At 42.9% G+C, this 22666-nt stretch overlaps 2 protein-coding genes across 7 annotated transcripts; both read left to right on the top strand.

The window, feature by feature from the left end:
* The first annotated feature begins 5895 nt into the window (after positions 1-5895).
* On the top strand, positions 5896-15150 carry LOC125524968. 6 transcript variants are annotated; one of them, XM_048689992.1, is made up of 20 exons: positions 5896-6121; positions 7569-7734; positions 7827-7908; positions 7988-8065; positions 8189-8248; positions 8332-8436; positions 8973-9083; positions 9856-9897; positions 10450-10548; positions 10621-10709; positions 10812-10930; positions 11007-11119; positions 11218-11260; positions 11351-11442; positions 12433-12481; positions 13574-13644; positions 14173-14295; positions 14376-14491; positions 14598-14643; positions 14746-15150. In XM_048689992.1, exons 2-20 carry the CDS (start codon positions 7589-7591, stop codon positions 14776-14778), a joined length of 1617 nt encoding a protein of 538 aa, XP_048545949.1. In that variant the 5' UTR covers positions 5896-6121; positions 7569-7588; the 3' UTR covers positions 14779-15150. The 6 variants fall into 6 exon arrangements, with proteins under 6 accessions (XP_048545949.1, XP_048545950.1, XP_048545951.1 ...); XM_048689993.1 differs by lacking the exon at positions 5896-6121 and adding an exon at positions 6143-6311; XM_048689990.1 differs by lacking the exon at positions 5896-6121 and adding an exon at positions 6333-6484 and having other exon boundaries at positions 14176-14295.
* A 312-nt stretch (positions 15151-15462) lies between these two features.
* Positions 15463-16767, top strand: LOC125524969 (probable phospholipase A2 homolog 2). Its single transcript, XM_048689995.1, has 2 exons — positions 15463-16158; positions 16259-16767. Exons 1-2 carry the CDS (start codon positions 15996-15998, stop codon positions 16606-16608), a joined length of 513 nt encoding a protein of 170 aa, XP_048545952.1. The 5' UTR covers positions 15463-15995; the 3' UTR covers positions 16609-16767.
* Positions 16768-22666: the final 5899 nt, after the last annotated feature.

The following is a 22666-nucleotide window of genomic DNA, read 5'->3' as shown; positions in this document are numbered from 1 at the left end:
GACTTGGAGTCCTGCCCTTGCTTCTTATACTTGTTTGGGCAATGTTCAAGCGAACCACAAGTAAAGCAGCCCTCATCCTTCTTGTTCTTCTTGAAGGTCTTCTTACCCTTCTTCTTAAAGTCGGCACTCTGTTGGACACCGTTCTTTCCCTTGGGCTTGTGGGAATTGGAGTTCTTCTGATGCACCATGTTGGCCACAGAAGTTCCTTCGACCCCTTTTCCGTGCGAGTCCTTTGCCCTTGAATTCTGCTCAACACTCAGATGGCCAATGACATCCTCCACAGAGAATTCACGCCTCTGATGTTTCAGAGTGGTGGCAAAGTTCCTCCGGGAATTGGGAAGCTTAGCGATTATGCAGCCCGCGACAAACTTGCCCGGTAACTCGCACTTAAGAAGCTCAAGCTCCTTAACAATGCATATTATCTCATGAGCCTGCTCCAATACAGGACGGTTTTCAACCATCTTGTAATCATGGAACTGCTCTATAATATACATCTCGCTCCCTACATCGGCAGCCCCGAACTTAGATTCGAGCGCCTCCCACAAGTCCTTGGCAGACCGCACATGCAAATATGCGTCAACCAGCGCATAGGAGTGAGCTCGGCTCGGCTCAACCCCGCAACCCGCGGCGCAGCGCGGCGCGGCGAGGCGCGGTGAGGCGAGCGGAGAAGGAGGAGTGCGCGAGGGCCTCATCTCTTCTCAAGCTCCAATAGCATGAGGAAGAGAATCCCTTATAAACCACTCCAACTCTCCTTCCACTTCCGGGGTGGGACTAAACTTCCCACCACCTTGTCATGCCACCTACATGGGCCCTTAGAGATCAAATCTGAAATTGTCATATGGGCTCTAGGCCCATCTCATATTTCAATACCTTGATGATCTGGACAAGGAGGGGCATAGAGGGCCACTGCCCATCGGACACACAGCCATTTTTGTGCCGCCAAAGCCACCATGCAATCAAAATGGTGAGAGAAGACAAACATTTCCGTGTCACGAGGAACCGAAATGACTGATATGGTTGCAACAACAAGGTGGTGGATCAACACCATGACAATATCTTGTGTCGGGTTTGTCCATAAAAGGAGCATGTCGCAGAAGAGGCATCAATTAGTAGGGAGTAACCATGACGATCGAAGTGGTCAACTGTCCAACATCAAGTTCTGGAGAGCGCTAAAGATGAACATCTTGATGCGGAGATCATGTCTTTCAGGTGAGCCACCAATGGAGGCAATGGTGGAGTCATAGAAGAGGGCAGTGTAAAGATATTTGTGATATGGTACTCCTTTCCATGTTATATGCAAATATCAAATCAGATATGCTAACTGACCAAATTAGCCATGATTAATTGCCATGTTTACACCCGCACCCCTCGGTTCAGGATTGGAAAATCCCAACCCTAAAGTCCCAAACCTGAGGCCGGCCTAAAAATACAAACAATAATATTTTTCTTCTTTGGATTATTGTTATGTCAATTGAGCCTAGCTCGGCTGGTCACGTTTCTTGTGGTGGAACCTACATACGTGATTTCATGTTCTAGACTTTGCATAGACGCTCGCATTTTCCTAGATATATTTTAGGATTTCACGCCTTTATTCTTTCAGTGGTAAGCGAGTGTCTATATCGTGTTTCACAAAAAAACCAATACTATTTTAAATATTTTAGGGATATACACATGCATTATTATGTTTACATTTCTATGAAAAGCCTAATTTATAGGTGGCTCTGGCTTTGTGTTGATGGGGTGTGATGATGAGTGTTCTATAAGACATGTGCTTACAAACTCCAAAAAAGTCTAGATCCAAATTCAAAATACACATTGAGAAGTAAAAAGACGAATCCAGATGTGAATAGTGTCATTTTTTATACTACTCATATTTGTCTTCTTTTGACACTATTCATGATAGATTTGTCTTTTTTATTTCTCAGTGTGTATCTTTTAATTCAGATCTGAATTTATTAGGGGTTATAGATACATGTCTTGTGAAAATTCACAAAAATTCATAATTTTTTCAGAATATTTAATTGTGGCTTTCTAAAATTTTGAGCATTGGAGCATGTGAGATGTGGTATCACCTAATATTTACCCTTCAACCGGGGCCTAGGGTCAAAACCCCAAGCCAAGCTAGCTAATGTGGGTGCAACTACATTGCCTTCTTTCCCAGAATGTTCAAAAATAGTCTTTACTATTACAAGGGAGTCTGCAGTTGTGATGATAGGTTTGGTGTTTGTGCGCTTGTCCGTCATCCCTCCTCCCAAAACTACATCCTGCATTAATTCAATCAAATCATATCTTATCGAAACCTCGACTAAAACAAAACTTTACTTGTCTTGCCATACCCATACACAAATCAAATCAAATCTTATAAGAATCTATAATATGGCAAGTGTAAGGTATATGTCGGGCACAATTGGTGTTGAACCGGTAGAATATGTATGCCTCGTTGCAACACATGGGCAATTAGTTAGTTTTGATAAATTTACAAGTAAGGATGAATTAAGATTTTTTTACTTGGACCATTTCTGAATTAGAAATTATAAGATATGATAAGAGACTTTTGACATTCAAACACTATCCAGTTCAAATCCAAATCCGGTTTATAGGATACAATATTGCTATATATGAGTATATATGATAATCTACTTTTTTTCTAGCATGATATTTCGACCTTTTGTGGTTATCCAAATTATGGGTGAAATTTTAAGTATCAAATAACAATATGTGTATATACGAGATAAGATAGATGCTCGTTAGTGGTTATTTGGGTTATCCAATTACATTCTTGTGTTTTATTTGTGTTTAGTGTGTATATAAGCATTAGTACTTGCTCATTGGTTATGTACAATTTGTGTTCAAAGAATGTACATGATGCCGAATTGGAATCAGAGAGCTGAAGCCATGCCCAATAAACTCATCTGTTATGGGCTACTAGTTGTCGGGCAGCACGATGGGAGTCGAGAAATCATGCCCCCCTAGCGTAGTTAGATGGGTCTGAAAATGCGTTATATCGACTAGAGGGGGGTGAATAGGCGATTTTTATGAAAGTCTTCAAAACGTGGAAGTTATGAAGACAAACAATAGAAATAAACCTATTACCATGCAGCGGAAGGTAGACTACACTAAGCAAACCATAGTCAAGTATTCAATGGAGTGAAAGCACAATAACTAATAGCAGCAATGTAGTAAGGATCAGGTAGGAAGATATTATGAAACCAAACAGAACACGCAGTCACTCAGTGAAGACAAAAGATAGTGCAATCATACAATGACTTCATAAGGACCAACAGTAAGTAAAGGGAAGGGAAGGATGAAGCCAGTGACTCATTGAAGACAATGATTTGTTGGACCAGTTCCAGTTGCTGTGACAACTGTATGTCTGGTTAGGGCGGCTAGGTATTTAAACCTGAGGACACACAGTCCCGGACACCCAGTCCTGAACACGCAGCTCAGGACACCCAGTCCTCACCGTACTCCCCTTGAGCTAAGGTCACACAGACCTCACCCAATCACTCTGGTAAGTCTTCAAGGTAGACTCCCAAACCTTCACAGACTTCGTTCATCGGCAATCCACAATGTCTCTTGGATGCTCAGAACGCGACGCCTAACCGGCTGGAGGATTCACAGTCCTCAAGTGTAATAAGTTTTCAGATCACACAGACAAGAAGACATAAGTGATGCCTAACACTCTTTGGCTCTGGGTGGTTAGGGCTTTATCCTCGTAAGGAATTCTCTCTCAAAGGCTTCAATGTGGGTTGCTCTCAAACGACAAAAGCCGTACTCTAACTCTGAGCAGCCAACCATTTATGGTTGTAGGGGGTGGGCTATTTATAGCCACTAGGCAATCCAACCTGATTTGTCCGAAATGACCCTGTGTCATTAAGGAACTGACACGTGTTTCAATGGTCAGATTTCAAACTCACGCGGCAGCTTTACTTGGGCTACAAGCAAAGCTGACTTGTCCGACTCTGGACAAGTTTCGCTCTCATAGTCTTCACTCGAAGACATAGGTTTTGGTTAAGCATCACTTCAGTCATTCTGACTGGTTCACCTGGACCCCACTTAATAGTACGGTGGTTCCTATGACTCAACAAAGAAGAAACAGAACTACAAAAGATCTAAGTCTTCGAGCTCCATAGGCTTCATGCGGTGTCTTCTCTTGTCATAGTCTTCAATGTGAGTATCTTCACATACCACCTTTGACATCAATGTCTTCATACATTTTTAGGTGTCATCTCTGATAGGAAAACCGAATCAATGAAGAACTTCTACTTGTGTTATCCTGTAATTCTCACAAACACATTAGTCCCTCAACTAGGTTTGTCGTCAATACTCCAAAACCAACTAGGGGTGACACTAGATGCACTTACAGGGTCGCCCAGTGCGACTGTTGTTCCCACTGATTTTGGGAAGGTTTTAGAACCTCCCCCAACCGTTTTTCCTTTTTTTTCTTTGTCCTCTTTGCTAGTTTGTCCCGTTTTCTTCTGTTTTTTCTTTTTAAATAAATTTCACTTCATTACCATTTATTTTTCATTTCCTTTCCATTTATGTTTCATTTCCTCATTTTTAAATGTGTGAATATTTTTTCATCATTTCATATGTATTTTTTCTAAAATTCAGGAATATTTTTAAATTTCATGATTTTTTTTGAAAGCCATGAATATTTTTGGAATTTGTAAATAAAATCCATGCACATTTTTAACTTAGAAAACATTTTAAATTGAAGACAATATTTAAAATTTACCAACTTTTTAAAAGAAACTCATGAATATTTAGAAATTCACAAACATTTTTATAAATCATAAAAAAATAAAAAAATTCAAGAATGTTTTTATTCTAGGAAACCGACCAAATTATGATCGAGCGGAGCCAATTTTCCTTGCTTACTGGGCAAAGTGTTCTTATTAATCGAGCAAAGGAGCCGCACGGGGTGCTAATGTGCTAGGCCAAATTGCCAGCGCAGCCGCATTTGCTCGGTGTTCTTCCGTTACGCACCGCCGGAGCTATAAATCACTTACTACAACATGAAAGATAGCGTCGGCCCAATGGTGTTCCTTTAGTGGGCCGGCCTAGTCTCATGGTTTTGTTCCAGTTTTCTTTTAGTTTTCTTCCCTTTTTCTTTCTAGTTTTTTTCCTTTTGGTTTTCAGTTTGTTTCTTCGGCTGTGTCATCAGTTTTCTTTGGCTTTTCAGCATCTCTTTACCGGTTTACTTCGTTTTTTCTTTCTTTTTCTCTTTCCAACACATGTCTACCACACATTGTACAATTTCATATACTTGTGGAGCATTTTTTGATACACGTTGAACATTTTCCAAATACATGTTTCAAACACTTTTTTTCAAATGCATGTTAAAAGAACTATCAAATACAGTTTGACCATTTTTGAATGGCATTAAATATGTCTTAAACTACACATATATATATATATATTATATTATATTTAAAAATAATAAATATCACAAACATGTTTTATGAAATGCATGATTTTTTAAATGTCAAGTTTTCTTTGAATGGTTCAAAATATTGTCTAAGACTACACAAACAGTTCTTTAGGTTGTATAAATGTTTTTTTTAAACGCCATGAACATATTTTTTCAATGTGACATACATTTTTTAATGCTATCAAAAGTTTTTGCACACCACACTATAAAAGTTTCTTAAACGTGTGACGAACGTTTAAAGTAAATTATTTTTTGAAATATATAATATTTCCGAAATGTAAACAAAAGTAAAAAAACAAGAGGAAAAGAAGGAAAATCGAACGTACTTGGGCCGGCCAACTGTACGTTCGCTTGAGTCGAAGCTACGGCGGACGTGGCCATAAAACCTGGCCCAGTGGAACCCGCGCCACCCGGGTCGACCCGGCCCAAACCACGCGTACTCTCCACGGCGCACGTACCCGTCTCTCCCCTTCGCTGCCATTCCTCTCTCTCTCTCACTCGCTGGCCGTCCTTCCACCCCCGGCCCCTCCCCCCGTCCCTTCCTCGTCGCTTCCTCGGCGGAAGCAGAGCGCGACAGCGCGGGCGGCGACGACGGGGCCTCCCTCCCCGTCCCCTCCCGGAACCCGCCTCGAAGGACCCCGCTGCGCCGCGCCCGTCTCCTCCCCGTCCAACCCTACCCCGACGCAGGTGCGCGCTCGGAACCCCCCTCCCTCCTCCCCCCGATTCGGGCGCCGCGCCGTAGCCGCGATTCGGGCCTCGCACCAGCGCCGCCGCCGCTGCCGCCGTGATTCCCTCGCTTCGCGGAAGGGCCCTGTGCTTTTTATATTTTTATTCCTGCTCGCCCTGCGGATTGGATTCGTGCGCAAGTGGTAGGCAGGTTAGTCATGGGGCCGTGCTGGTGCCGTGACGCATTGCTTGGCTGAGAAATGCCAGTTTTGGAGCTAGATTTTTTTTTATGTCCTGTGTTAGGTGGTATGCGATGTTTGCTGGCTCTTGATCGTCGGGTGGACGTCGTTTGGGGTTTGGAAACGAAATTGATTCTAGAAACAGGTGCCTGGGAATTGAGGAAGAAATTATATGGTGGTTGTAAGGCTCAATGTTATCTCTGGCCTGTGTTAGATGGTATGTGATGTTCGTTGGGCCGTGATCGTCCAGGGTGAACTTCGTTTGGAGTTTGAAATTTTGGATTCCATAAGCAGGTGCCTGGGAATAGAGGAAGAAATTATGGGAGGTTTAATGCCTTGCTTTGCCGGTCATTGGACGCGAAGGGATATTTGGTTGTTTGACACCCATGTAGAAGTTCAAAAAACGATTGGTTGTCTGGTAGTCTGTGCATGTGATTTTTGTTCAGGTTGGAGTATTTAGGGATCGTCCAGTTAGGTTTGGTCAGGTTAATGTCTTTGCGACCTTGTAAGCGCGCAATTTCCACATGTGTTTGTGTCGTGTGATTGTCAAGGCTGGTGCTCTCATCTTCTAAAGGAGCCGCCTCCCCTGATTTGGGTGCGCCGTAGCTGTGATTCGGCTTTGCACGGGTGCCAGCGCAGCTTTGATTTCCCGCTTCATGGAAGGGTTGTGTGCTTTTCTTTCCGCTTGCCCTACAGATTTGGTTCGTGCGCGAGTACTTGGTAGGGAGGTTAGTCATGGGGCCGTGCTGGTGCTGTGATGCATTGCTTGGCTGAGAAATGTTGGTTTTGGAGCTCGATGTTTGTTGGGCCGTGATAGTCGCGTGAACATTGTCTGGAGTTTGGATAAATGATTCTAGAAACAGGTGCTTGGGAATCGAGGAAGAAATTATATGTTAGTTTTGGAGCTCAATTTTTTCTCTGGTCAACTTGAGATTGTATGCAATATTGTTGGTTCATGATCATCAAGTGAGTGCTGTTTGGAGTTTGAAAATTTGTATTCCAGAAACAGGTGCTTGGGAATAGAGGAAGAAATCATGGGAGGTTTAATGCCTTGCTTTACCGGTCCATTGGGAGCGAAAGACTATTTGATTGTTTGATACCCATGTAGAAGTTCAAACGTTGCTTGGTTGTCTGTGTAGCTGTGCATGTGATTTTTTTTTTAGGTTAGACTCTTAAGGAACATCCAGTTTGGTTTCGTTAGGTTAACATGGTGATCTCATCTTCTATAGGAGGATCACGGGAGGAGAATATGCGAGATCCATTCGATGCCCCTGTTGATTTCATTGGCGCAGGTCATCGTCCAGGGAATGAGCTTACCAGCTTGTCTGTTAGGGACTATGGCTTGCAAAATGGTGATGCTAAACCCTTCATTCCGAACTCCGACACTCTAGTCAGGTCCTTCACTCGTGGGAAAGTTAACTATTCTAGGTGCATTATTAGATTGTATTCCATTTTCTGAGAAATGAGGCTATGTCGTGTGCTGGCAGGCATCCGCTCCAGGGCGCATCCCTCCGCAATGACTTAATTGCAGAAGATCCTAATACTCGTTTGATGGATCCTGAAACTAAGGTAACTGTGTGGGATCCTTCTATTTACCGCATCTTCTGAACTTGCTCCAATTTCTCAACCCGATGATGTTTTCTTGCAGGAGCTTTACATTAGATCACGGACACAGGAAGAAGAGATCCTGTTGCTTCGCAAACAAATTGCTGATGCATCTCTCAAGGTATGATGTTAAAGGTTATGAATCAGTTAACCATATTTGTAAGCAAAAGTGCCCTGTCCTTCCCTTTTGATTTACCACCTCTGTGTAACCCATAACTGCAGTTATTATTTTCTGTGTTGGTAGGAGCTGCAGCTGCTGAGCGAAAAACATATTCTGGAGAGGAAGCTTTCAGACTTGAGGATGGTCTATATGAATGATACGATTTACATTTGCTGCACGACCAATTTGTAAAGTCTTGTGCTAATAAAAGTATATTACTATGACAGGCTGTTGACGAGAGGCAGGAAGATGCTATATCTGGTGCTTTGAAGCAACTGAATGAGAAAAAAAACCACATTGAAGAAAATATGAGATTGGCAAATGAACTAAAAGTATGGTGCTATTGTACATTTCAAGAATGTATGCTCAAGCCTCTTTATGATATATCCATTTTTGCCACTACTACCACCAATATGCTTAGTCATCCAGGTGGCCCTTTTTATAAAGGGTTGGGTGTTGCGTGTAATTGACTATTTATTACTGTATTAAATACAGCATTATAAACATATAAATAATGTGGCAAAATTATACAAATGCGTGCATTACTTTCTTTAGATGCTGTAGCCCCTTTACTGTTGCTGTTGCATGATTGCATATCTTTAGTTGCATTGCATCCGACCAAAATATTTTGTGATCTAGATAAATGCTAAGTGGGTCCTGATTCCCTGGCCTGCATTTCAGGGAGTTGTTGAGTGGCATTTATTCTATGCAACTGACTTTACAGTGGCATATGCAGTGGTAGTCCTAGTTTGTTGCATGAGGCAACTTCAGTTCATTGTTATCTACCATTTAATATGAACTAGATTATGTAGTACATGATTTTTTATTGTCACTAAGAATTCAGAAACATACGGTTGAAACCTTGTAGGGTGAGGAAGAAGAGCTTTACTTGTTCACTTCTTCATTGCTTGGTATGTTAGCAGAATACGATGTTCGCCCACCTCAAATATATCCTTCAACCATTACAACGGTTACAAAGGTAACTCTTATTTGGTCAGTTACTTTTAAATTGTTCTTGCCAGGAAGTACATACATACTTTTGTATTTGCCCAAATTAGTTTCTTTATTACTTGGATGGTAATAATAATGATTTGGTTCATAAGGATTGATTTACTTGTATGAGCTAGAGCTGTATTAGCTATGTTTTGCTAATGCCCAGTATAATGTATGATGTTTACTGGACATGGTAGGAAATATTATTGATGTCAATGCAGACTTAATATGGACATAACGGATCCACTCCTTATCAAAGGCTCGACAATAGATTCCCCCAAATTGTCTGATAGATACCTTCACATCTTTACATAAACTTTATCCAAGTTTTATCCCTTTTATTGAGTATAATGTACTGTCGACTTGAGACACAACAGGGTAGTTAGTGGCTGCGTGCTATATTATTTACAAAAAATATTTTCATTACAAGGTTTGACTTTAAAGGCCTGTTTGTTGGTGAAGAATTCAGTTCTATCTGTTAAGCGTCAAGTGAAACATATTCTGCATCTTTGATATGTATGCGATTTTAACTGCCATCATAATAGCTCTATGGGACTGGAGTTTTATTTTGCTATCTTAGTTAAGATATCTGTTATACTACCATGTTTTTCTGGTTTGCTCAGTTATTGTTCAATTGCTTGATGCAGAATGCCTAGTCTAGTATTTATGATGGAGTCATTTACCAGTGTCTTTTTTAAACTCTGTGCCCAGTGGTTAACATGGATATGTAACATCTTTCTTTTGACCACAATTTTCAGCGCTTGTACCAACAGATGCAATGGAAGATCAGATCGTTAAATGTAAGTGACCTCAGCTCAGCTATGCATCTTCAAGCCGGTGAAGTATTCAACTCTGAATTATTTTGACTATTCGAAGTCCCGTGTTGGCACATATGGATTGTGTGTGTGTGTGTCACCAAGATTGCTAAAACTTCTCAAGTTTGGATAAGTTGGCACAAAAAAACCAGATTATAGTCAATACTACTTACATTTGAACAAATGCTTATTGAAGTATTTTGGTTTGCTGAATAGCTTTGTGTATGACTCTGCATGACTGAATATGTAGTTGTGTCTTTAATTGCTGATTATCACCAAAGAACTAGCTATGGACAGGGGTGTGTGGAAGCTTGCTATCCATGTGCCAGAGCCATGAGTTGGTTGCGAGATCTTATGGGTTTCACCTCTAGCCTACCCCAACTTGTTTGGGACTAAAGGCTTTGTTGTTGTTGTCTTTAATTGCTGATTACGAGCCTTTTTACCTTCTATGTTACTGAAGCCTATTAATAGTAATTTTAGTATCTACTAAAATATTTGTTTTTTAAGGCACTCAGTTGATTGATTATACTGATTCAGGACAGTTTAGGCGATATAAGTCAACCTGGAAACATATATAATCCCAATCCTCAACAAGCAACTCCGTTGAGAAACGACACTTCCTCATCTTACAATATGGTATGATAACATGAACCTGCAAATAGCTTGTTTAACATTGTAGCTTGACATATAATTGTTTCCTATTTACAGGTTGCGAACAGGAACAATTTCCCTCAGTATGCTCAAGATCCAAATGATCGACATGCTGAGCAAATGTACAATGGATCCACTTTTAATCAGTATGCTTAGTTTAGATTTTGAAATAGTGTTACTGACTATCCAGTCAAATATGTCATCGACATGGAAGAATGTTGACCTCTGTTTCTGGCACTGCCTTTCAGGGATATGGTAGCTCCTACTCACTCTAATTATTTTGAAGAAAATCCTGGTCCTAGAGAAGCAAGATTAGATGATGACTCACAGTTCTATAGGAATGATACTCAAGAGTACTCAGCTGATGGTAAATTAATAGCTAATATTTTAACCAAAAAAGATTCTAGATCATATCCTTTGATATATACATACTTTTAACCTAGGTGATCCATTACCTGGTATTGAGGGATTTCAAATTGTCGGCGATCCTAGGCCAGGATCTACTTTAAGAGCATGTGGTTTCCCTACAAATGGTACTACACTTTGTAATTTCCAGGTATGTTGTGTTCTGACTCTGGATTCTGATTCTTTTATCTTTGCTGGGAATTTCGAAATGCTGCAATAAAACTTCTCTCTTGGAAATGTTGTTTTCAGTGGGTTCGCTGTCATGAAGATGGCACCAGGTATTCTATTGAAGGTAAAGAAGGAAATTTGTCCTACAAGCCATGTGATAATGTTCAGAGAAAAAGTAGCTACACTGACTAGTTCTATATTTTCTGCAATTCAGGTGCTACGATGTATGACTATGTGGTTACTGCAGATGATGTTGGCACTCTTCTTGCTGTAGACTGCACTCCTATGGATGATAGTGGCCGCCAGGTTGTTAACAAGTATTAATTTAGGGTAATTTTGTATTGTAGACTACAAGCTCATGTGATGTAGTACTCAAGTCTCGAAGATACCAGACACATTATAGAACAACAGTTGTTTGCAAATGGAGGAACCAAAGACACAACGTTTGATAGAAAAAGTTTGTCCAAGGACCCACTTAGGAAGATGCTATTTCTCCCAGCGGCAACTTGGCTATTCTGTTGAAACTAGGAAAGTTATTAAAGGGTTTTTTTTTGCAGTACATTGAAAAAACCTAAAGCTACACAGTTTTTGCAACTTTGGTAAATTGTGATTTACTAAAAGATTGACCAAACTGACTATGGAGGACCAGTTCTTCCTTGATTTACTAAAATGCTGGTCTTGCGATTTGAAATGTTCAACTTTTTACCACTATATTTGATTTGAACCTGATTTGCTACCCTCAGGTTTTGAAGCATTTTGTGGCTTCTCTTATTATAAATATACTTGCTAAGTCTCCCCCATCCATTGTTATAAACTAGTTTTGGTATTTTTGACACTCTTGGTGTCCTGATGTGCTGATTTTGTTTTGTTATTTTTGTTTCACCATTTGATGCATCAGTGTGTGAACTATTTGCCTACTGAACAGCCTGTAAAGCACAACCCTATCAATTAAGTGCTATTTCTTGATTTGATATAGGCATAAGCCTATGACCATCTGGCTTTTTTTACAAAACCTGTTTATCCGAGTGTTTCTTGATTCTTTTTTCTAAAACTGATAGTTTGCACAGGAAGTTCCCATCTTAATTTCCATTTGTAGTTCTTTTAGCTTGCAGACTATCATATTTATTATGTAGGTGATAGAATGTAGTTGCAAATTGTTTCTAAATGCTTTGGTCTGAAATAAAATTTTGTACAACACTGACACATGAATCTTTAAGCTGATAGTTCTGAATTTGTTTTACTCACAGTGCACTTTTTTGCGATTTGAGTTTGATGAGTTGCTCCGCTTGATTGTAGGGTGATTTGGTGAGGGAGTTTGCTAACAATGAGAACAAGATAACTTGTGGTAAGTTTATGATGTATATACCGTTGCCTCTTTTGCATCCCTGATAGAATGTATTGTTATATTGTCATGCTGTGCTCTAATATTATTGGATCAACGTTTGCAATTGATGTATTCTCACTTCCATATTTTGAATATAGAAAATGTCGAGACACTACTCTTTTTTTGCGGGATCTCGAGACACTACTATTAATTAGTAGTCCATTGTATCCTGTTGGTAAAGTGGAAGTTCATCTACATGAAATGCCTTTTTCTATGTTTTATCATGTTTGATAAATCAACCCCTTAATATTAATTTAATTTAAATTAACCATAGACTATATTTTAGCCTTTCCTGCTGTTGCGTGCTTGCCACTGTACATACCATCTTCCATGGCAGGGTCGTGATACACTGATACTCCCTCCCATCCATATTAGTTGTCGCTGAAACGGATGTATCTAGATGTATTTCAGTGCTAGATACATCCGTTTGAGCGGCAAGTAATATGAATAGGAGGGAGTGCTAATTTTTTGAATAACACTATTACTCTAGACATAATTAAAATTCTTTGCATTTCTTTTCTTGAAAACAAAAACTGAATGCTCGTAATGATGGTACATGCTTGTGGGAAAGTGCATTTTGTAGAAAATGAGTTACAGACTTGTACTCAACTTATGGATAGGAAACATGTATGTTTGTGTCATTATTTTGCTCATCTGAAAGAACTTGAAGGGGATGGCAATGCTTACTTACACATACTCCTGAAGACCACCAAAGTTAGTGAACTTACATTTTCAAGTTTTGTGGTAATATAGGGTATTAGGGATTGGGATTTGGTTCTATGCGTAATATAGGGTTTTGTGGTAATTTTCCATACCTTATCGCACATGATAATATAGGGTTTAGTTCTTTGGTTAATGTAGGTTTTTTTTGGTAATTTTCCATACCTTGTCACACATGATAATATAGGGTTTAGTTCTTTGCGTTTTCTCGAAAAAGATGAGGTATAGTGTACATACATTTTCAAGTTTTGTGGACTATTCTTAGAATAGCTCTGCAGTTGATTTACACTTCATTTTCTTAGAATTATCCAAGTTCTGTTCTATATTATGCAGATCAAGAAATGCAGAATGACATCAATATATGTATTTCAAGGGGGAGAGCCGACTTTGATGTTTATGTCCTGGTATGCCACGAAGTATTTATTATTCTGCCTGAAGTAAAATTCGATACCCTTTGAAGTAAACAGAATGTTCACTTGGAAGGCTTCTTGATGATGCCATCAATCATATTTTACAAGTTATGTGTTGTTGTTGATGTAGCTTAAACTTGTGACCCTCCATATGCTTACAATATTCTTCTGTTACATTTTGTGTCTGATAAACTACAGAGTTAGCACTTCAAATTGAAGAAATGGATGGCATCTTTCTAGCTATTTTTTTTAATTAGAACCATAGACTTAAAACAGTTGCTCGATTTGATTAAGGGTATTCTGTACAATAGAAGGGTCACGAGTAGGGCTGGCAGAAATGATTGTTAATGTGATTTGTTCAAAACTGACAGCATTAAGCTCAGAATATTCTCGGTTTGTTAGCTTGTTGACGATGCATCTAGTTTACCAAGATGGTTGTGCTCAAAATAGGCTCTCGTTAGTTCGATAGCAAAATTGCTCCTAAACTATTAGTGGGGGCTTACATCTGCGTTCCTTTCACAGCAGGGGTATTCTCCTGAAGAATGGGAACATGCCACGTTGGTCCTTAGACGAACTGGATATCAAATAAACTTCAGCCACAAGGATGAAGTTGTAATTGACGAGAAATATTCACCAAATCTACAGGTACATTGTTTGACAGGCACATTTATTCACTCAGTATTTATGTTTGCTCCTGAGAGATATTATATGATTTTTCTTTGCAGACGAAAATTCCCAATGGACGAACTACTCAATTTGTTTTAGTAAGTTCTGGTGGTGTAAATCTACCATTTAATACACAGGGAATAACGGAGCCCAATAATGAGGATAACGACGTTAGGTGCCAACTGTTACCTTACCTTCTCAAACTTCTAACCTTTTGTTTAATGTTTTTTTCTACAAAGGGTGAAAAAAATCATATATCTGACTGAGTGATACTTCTGCAGGCTACGCGATCTAATCGTATTGGTCATGCGAACTTTCCAGAATAAGGTATCTCTTCTGTAGGATATTTTGACTTCCTGTGTACGATGTATGGCTCCTTAAATCTTATTGTTACTTTATTATGACTGACTGAAACTGAATTCAATGCAGGCATTAGATGCTAAAAGGAAAGGCAAGGCTTAGACGTGTCGAACCAGAGATTCCCGTCTAGAGGAGTTCTTATTGGTTTGTGCAGTGTTCAACATTTTTTTGCCAGAAGGTGGAAGGCGTTCTTGATTATACCATGCATTCTAAAGATTTGTGTAGAGGCGTTAAGCAACAGAAAAAGGCTGGGTGGTCCTCCTAGGTTATTTTGTGTATAATACTGTAATTTTCTGTAGTGTCTTTTTTTTGTTCCCCTCCGATTTTCTCTTCTTTACATTTTTTTTATCTCTTTACTGCCCCCTCTAGGTTATTAATTAGACCTGGGACTGCACTTGCTGGTAAACCTTGAGCAAGTCGATTAATGTAATCAATTTCTGAGTTATTCGATAGCGGAGATAGTTTGCCAGTACAGCTGCTGATAACGGTCGCAACTCCCATAATGTAACGTGTGCATTGTTTGTTGCTGCTATTAAACTCCCAATGCGTTTCGAAGAACTAAAGTACCTTCCACTTATTTGAAGAAAGATAGAAGCTGCCTGAGTATATATGTGAAATAGTAGAAAATGGTACTCCCTCCGTCCCATAATGTAAGACGTTAACGTCTTACATTATGGGACGGAGGGAGTATGTTATTGTAGATCTTTATTAAATATGCGCAAGGACGGTAGGTTGCTTAGCTAGCCGAGATATCTCCGAACCTTTGTAGTGGTTAAACTTTGTGCTTGGACCTACCCACAAAGGAAGGAAAATAACTTGCTACTTGGACCTGACCGCAGGTTTCATTTGCGTAACGGAGCCAGGGAGTACCATGCCGTTGAGTACGAACCAACCATGCCGTTGAGTACGTTCAACTACCAAAACAACCAATCCGAACAACGGTATATCTTTATTCAGAGGATGCCTGAGCCTAATCCCCTGGCCTTTTGCTTGTAGGCTGTAGCAGGCAATCAGAAGAAGACACTTCTATTCAATAGCTCGTTATCCCCTGGCCCTTTGAAGTAACTGTTTTTTCTTTCCTTTTGCGGGGAAAGTCACCGTTGAACACTTAAACTAACCCATCCAATTTCCCAACGGCGCCACCAAACTGCCACCAGAGCTACTACCATACCAACAAACACCACTTCGCTGAACCTCCAAAACCACCACCACACTGGCACACTCATACACGGCCAACAGTTGGAGGCTTAGAGGTAGCTCTTAGCTCACCGCCATCCTCCTTCTGGCAGCCCGGCCAAATCATAAACACACGGTGAAAAATGCACACCGGTCGCCTCCTCCCTCTCCTCCTGCTGCTCGCCGCCGCCGGCCGCTCGCTGGCCCGTGGCGGCATCTTCGGGGCAGCGTCGCCGCCGTCCAGCCCCGACGGCGACCAGAAGTGCAGCCGGACGTGCGAGTCCGCGTACTGCACGGGCACCTTAGGTACGTACGCCGTCCGTGCCTGCCGCCGACCGGTTGCGATATGCACCGCCATCTCTCTGTATCTCTCGCTCATACCGGAGGGTACGCATGCTTGTACCAGAGGCTCCGCTGATGCGGTACGGCAAGTACTGCGGCGTGTCCTACACGGGGTGCCCCGGCGAGCCCCCCTGCGACGCCCTCGACGCCTGCTGCATGCTCCACGACGCCTGCGTCCAGGCCACCGACGACTACCTCAACATGTGGTGCAACCAGAGCCTGCTGGACTGCGTGGCCGCCGTGAGGACGGCGGCCGCGGCGGCGGGCGGCGGCGTGGAGGCCGTGCTGACGACGTTCGAGGGGAACAGCTGCAACGCCACGGACGTCGCCGACGAGATCACCTCCATCCTCGAGGCCGCCGTGTACGCCGGGAGCATCCTGCGCAGAGCGCCGGCGCCGGCCCCGGCGAAGTAGCTCGCTTGCTAGTCGCTACTGTTGATGCGCGTTTGATTTGGAGGTCCGTGGAGGAGGTGTGGTCCGGTTGAAGTCGATCGGTGGCCTAGCAACCAGTAAAATGGTGGACCGGTGTCCAGATGGTGGATTATTTATTGAATGGATTTTTGTGTGGTTCTACTACTACTCTGGATTCCCTCCGGTTTTTTGACATCCTTGTTACTACCCCTGTTCCGTCTGGTTGCACTTCCGCTCCATTTCCGTCTGGCAGCAATTTGTGGACGGGTTTGTGTAAGAGCACACGAAGAGAGATGGGAGTATACCTGGCCATGGGCAGCCCGACCCGGTCCGAAAAAGCCCGACCCGGCCTGGCCCAACCTTGTCCATGGGCTGGCCTCGGGCCTAGGTTTTGAGCCCGAAGCCCAGGCCGGGCCGAGCCCGTTGATTTCACCATTTAAGGAAGAGGCCCGGCCCGTGGTCCAAGGCCCGACGGGCTTTTAGTGTGATGGGCCGGGCTCGGGCCCGATTTTTAGGCCCGACGGCCGGACCAGGCCGGGCTCGGGCCTGGGTTTTTTGTGTCGGGCTTTGGTTGGCCCGGCCCGGCCCAAAGAATGGCCAGGTATAGATGAGAGTCACACATAAGCTGCATTGGAGTAATGCTACACCTACTTAAACTTACATAGAGTTTTTACGTAAAAGTTAACGCGTAGACATGGGATTGAATCGATGGGGGAGGAAGGGCCCACCCCCTTCAAAATCAAGGGGGGGGGGAAGAGTATTGGTTAGAAAAGTTACATATGATTAAGTAACTTGTACGTAGATGTAGGATTATTGAGCTGCACTGCATCGTGCCTCCTCTCTCTTCGGTTGTGTTTCTAATTCTAACTAGAAGAACACATGTACGTTGTAACGGGGCCACATTAACTTAAAGAGTTCAATATTAATATTCTCATACATATCAAGTTACATTGGCGATCTTTTTTACCATCAAATCCTCACACACACACTCTCTCCCTCCTTCTTCCTCACTCTCTCACCCCTCTCCCTCTCTCTCTCTAACACACACACACACACATATCCATCTTATTGGGTACGGGATCATAATCCATCTATTTCACACACACGCTAGTGCATAACAATATGGATTATGTGTATTATATTTGCCACCACAACTGAGGGAATTAATTTCATGTAATTCGGCCAGCCACAGCTCCAAGAATACGCGGAGGAGGTGGCCCTGGTCGGCGTCGGTGCCGTCCGGCACGGGCCACAGGCCCGCTTCCAAGTGCGTCTGCACGTCGGCCACTCACGCCGGGTCCTTCAAGTGCCGCTTCCACCGCACCAACTCACAGGGCCACGACCACAGCCAGGTCCAGGGAAGCCGCCCTTCTTCCGCCCCTTCACCGGCCACGGCCAACGCGGTGCCGCGGCACCCGGCCTCGCCGTCCTCGTCCTCCGGCACCGTTGCGACCCAGTGACGCAGCCCAAGCATCGGTCTCGAGAATCAAGAACGCTCGACAACGGAGAGGAAAGGAAAGATCATATACATGTCATAAGAAAGGGAGTTTATTTACTGCTCCCTCTATGTATTGTTTCTTTTGTTTGGAGATTGATTACCATCCGTGAGTTAAGGTAAGGTTAATGTGATTGAGCGATTTTTTTTCTTCTGAAAATCAAATATTTTCTTTCTAATTAATGTGATTGAGTGATTTAATGTAAGGTTAATTAATTTAGATTTTATTTTTAGAGATTGTTTGTGATTGATTCTATATTACTAAATAACTTGCGCCAGTATGGAAAGTTCTGATCTATTCAGATTTCTTTCGTTGTATGAGAGGGTGACGCAAAAATAAACCAATGAGGTGGAGGAAGGGGACAAAAAAATCTACGAAAAAAACCAGCGAAGGTGGGAGGAGGTACCAAAAAAAACCATGGGAGGTGGGAAGCCGCCCTTCTTCGCCCCCTTCACCGGCCGCGGCCAACGTGGTGCCGCGACACCCGGCCTCACCGTCCTAGTCCTCCGGCACCGTCGCGACCCAGTGACGTAGCCCAAGCATCGGTCTCGAGAATCAGGAACGCTCGACAACAAAGAGGGAAGGGAAGATCATATACATGCCATAAGAAAGGGAGTTTATTTACTGCTCCCTCTATGTATTGTTTCCTTTGTTTGGAGATTGATTACCATCCGTGAGTTAAGGTAAGGTTAACGTGATTGAGCAATTTTTCTGAAAATCAAATATTTGCTTTCTAATTAATGTGATTGAGTGATTTAAGGTAAGGTTAATTAATTTAGATTTTATTTTAGAGATTATTCGTGATTGATTCTACATTACTAAATAACTTGCGCTAGTATGGAAAGTTCCGATCTGTTCAATTTTTTTTCGTTGTGTGAGAGGGTGACGCGAAAGTAAACCAATGAGGTGGAGGGAGGGGACAAAAAAATCTATGAAAAAACTAGCGAAGGTGGGAGGAGGTACCAAAAAAACTATGGGAGGTGGGAAGCCGCCCTTCTTTGCCCCCTTCACCGGCCGCGGCCAACGCGGTGCCGCAGCACCCGGCCTCGCCGTCCTCGTCCTCCGGCACCGTCGCGGCCCAGTGACGCATCCCAAGCAACGGTCTCGAGAATCAAGAACGCTCGACAACGGAGAGGGAAGGGAAGATCATATATATGTCATAAGAAAGGGAGTTTATTTACTGCTCCCTCTATGTATTGTTTCCTTTGTTTGGAGATTGATTACCATCCGTGAGTTAAGGTAAGGTTAATGTGATTGAGCAGTTTTTCTAAAAATCAAATATTTGCTTTCTAATTAATGTGATTGAGTGATTGTAAGGGCATATTTATCCCTAAGGTGTTTTGGTGATTGATGACAATGCATTTGCGGACTAATCGTGTGTCTCGAGTATTTCAGATATTTCATGACTAGGCACGAGACGGTTAGGAGCCCCTCAAAGATTATTGAAGACGGCGTTTTTCTACGTTCCTTTTTCGGTGGATTTGAGTCGTAGGAAAGCCGTACTATTAAGAGGGGGTACGCTTTGGAAAGGTTTGGGTGGAATCGTCACGTACACGTTTACTCCTCTTTGCACCGCCTTTCCTTTAGCACCTTGGAGCATCCTTCGTTTCTTCTTGTCTGTGCAAAAAAAGTCTTCCTATATGTTGCTGTTCTGAGGCTTGCGGTAGTACTGCTCTTCGGAGCGGTAGTACCGCATGCCTTTGCGGTAGTACCGCTCTTTGGGAGCCGTAGTACCGTTAGCCCTGGTCCGGCACAACACCAGTAGCGGAAGTAGGAGCGGATGTAATTTTTGACATCCACTCCCCGCACGGTAGTACCGCTTGCCTTCAGCGGTAGTACCGTGTCGGATTTTTGCACTATTTTGTAATGAGCGGAACTAGCCACGGACGTTTATCTGTCCACGGCCTTCCCAGGCTGGTCCAACCCTGCCTTGCGGTAGTACCGCAAGGGTGTGCGGTAGTACTGTAAGGCCTTGCGGTAGTACCACTTATCGTGGGCTGGTTAAGTGGATAACAGTTGGATTTCTCTCTCCACTATGTAAGGGGTATCTTCTTCTCCGAGTTGATCACCTCTTCCAACCCTAAGCTCCATTGTTGCTCCAAGCTCCATTTTCGCCCGATCTCTCTCCGTAGCCACTCAAACTTGTTGATTTTCTAGGGATTGGTTGAGAAGGCCTCGATCTACACTTCCACCAAGAGAAATTCGATTCCCCCCACTAATCCCTTGCGGATCTTGTTACTCTTGGGTGTTTGAGCACCCTAGACGGTTGAGGTCACCGCGGAGCCATATTCCATTGTGGTGAAGCTTCGTGGTGTTGTTGGGAGCCTCCGATTAAGTTGTGGAGATTGCCCCAACCTTGTTTATAAGCCGCCTTCAAGGGCACCAATAGTGGAATCACGGCATCTCGCATTATGTGAGGGCGTGAGGAGAATACGGTGGCCCTAGTGGCTTCTTGGGGAGCATTGTGCCTCCACACCGCTCCAATGGAGACGTACTTCCCCTCAAAAGGAAGGAACTTCGGTAACACATCCTTGTCTCACCGGCTCCACTCTTGGTTATCTCGTACCTTTACTTGTGCAAGCTTATTTGTGTTATCTCCCTTGCTTGCTTGTGTGCTTGTTGTTGTTGCATCAGATAGGTTGCTCACATAGTTGCATGTCTAGACAACCCACTTTGATGCAAAGTTTAATTTGGTAAAGAAAAGTTAAAAATTGTTAGTTGCCTATTCACCCCCTCTAGTCAACCATATCGGTCCTTTCAATTGGTATCATAGCCTCGTCTCTTTACTAAGGACTTTGTCGTCCGAAGAGTATGGTTGGCACTGTATACGGTGTGGAGGAGCACTCCGGTGTGAATTCGATCTCGTCTACGGGCGATGGGGAACCTCGGTCTCTCATGAGGAATTCAATGTGGCCTTGGAGACATTGAAAACCTCCATGACAACCGAGGTTGAAAGCATGTTTACTAAATTCATTGAAGGTCTTAAATTATCCACCGCACCGTTGAAAGTGGGTGATCCCACTAACAAGGTGACAGATGCTAACTCTGACAAGGGGGAAGCTACTAGTGAAAAGGCTCCTTCCTCTAGTGATAAAAATGGCACCGACATCTTTGCCCATGTGGAACCTCTACTTGTTTATGGTGGACCGATTCCTTCCACTCATTTGAATCATGCCGGTCCTCCCCCTAAGATTGTGAAAAATGAGGACTTTGATTCTTGGGTCTATCGGTTTAAGCGTCATTTAAATCATGTGAATACTAATCTTTGGAGAATCATTGAAGAAGGTTTCTATCCACATGACCGAAGCAACTTCACTCCAAGAGAAGCCGTGGATAATCAATTCAATGAGAATGCTCTCTTCATCATCCAAGATGCAATTCCACCCGAAGATCTTCCTCACCTCCGGCCCTACGCCATAGCCAAAGATGCATGGCACCAAGTTGTTTCTCTCTACCAGGGAAGCGCAAGCATTCAACGCTCCAACCTTGAAGTGGTGCAAGATGAAGATGATGAGTTTGCTATGAAGGAAGATGAAGAACCTCGTGAGCTTTATCGAAGAGTAACCAAACTCGCGGTTTCACTCCGAGATCATGGGAGCAAGGACACGGATGACAATTGGATCAAGCGCAAATTCCTTAAGGCAATGATGCCTTACCACAAGGCTATGTCCTCTGTCATTCGTCAAAGGCCGGACTTCCACACCTTGTCCTCAAGTAAGTGTTGGATGAGTTTGTGGCTATGAGCATCTTGGACAAGACTGCTGACAATGCGGTGCTTCACTCTCAAAGGGCAAAGAAGCCCAACCTTGCATTGAAGGCCAAGGTTTGTGTTGAAGAAGAAGAAGAAGAAGAAGAAGAAGAAGAAGAAGAGGAAGAAGAGGAAAGCAACCCCGAAGATACAAAGTATGCCTATCATGAACACATGGCACTTGCTTCGAGGAAATTTTGGAGCAAGAAAAACTCAAGGCCAAACTTCAACAAGAACATCTCAAGTGGCACGAAGAACAAGCAACGTGTGAGGACTTGCTATAATTGTGGCAATATGAGCCATTTTGTTGCGGAGTGCCCGTATGAGAAGAGGGAAGACAATGGTGGCAAGCTCATCCGAAAGGACAAAGCCAAGTCTTTCCCAAACAAGAGCAACTTCACCAAGAAGACTCCTCACAAGGCGTTGGTGGTTCAAGAAGAATACCACGAGGATGATGAAGATGGTGAGTCGGTTGACATGGCCTCCGTTGCCATTGCAACAACTCTACGAGTGTCTCTCTTCGACTCACCCAATGAGAACATCACCGCCAAGTGCCTCATGGCTAAAGCCACCAACAAGGTAACCCCCAACATCAAAACTACCGTCATTAATAATCCTTCCTTGACGGATTGCATTGATGAATATGAGGGATCTAGTGTGGAGAAAAATGAGTTTGAGTCCTTTATGGGTAAACTCAAGGGTAAATCCAAGAAGCATTTCGTTGCTTTCTTGGAACAACTTGGTGAAGCCAATGACATGATCGAGGCTCACGAAGATACTATCTCCAAGATGGAGGGGCATAGTCATGACTATGCGG

This window comes from Triticum urartu, chromosome 7 (assembly GCF_003073215.2).
Source record: "Triticum urartu cultivar G1812 chromosome 7, Tu2.1, whole genome shotgun sequence".
Taxonomy (NCBI): domain Eukaryota; kingdom Viridiplantae; phylum Streptophyta; class Magnoliopsida; order Poales; family Poaceae; genus Triticum; species Triticum urartu.
The sequence above is the reverse complement of the archived record's forward strand: the minus strand, read 5'-3'. Positions and strand labels throughout refer to the sequence as shown.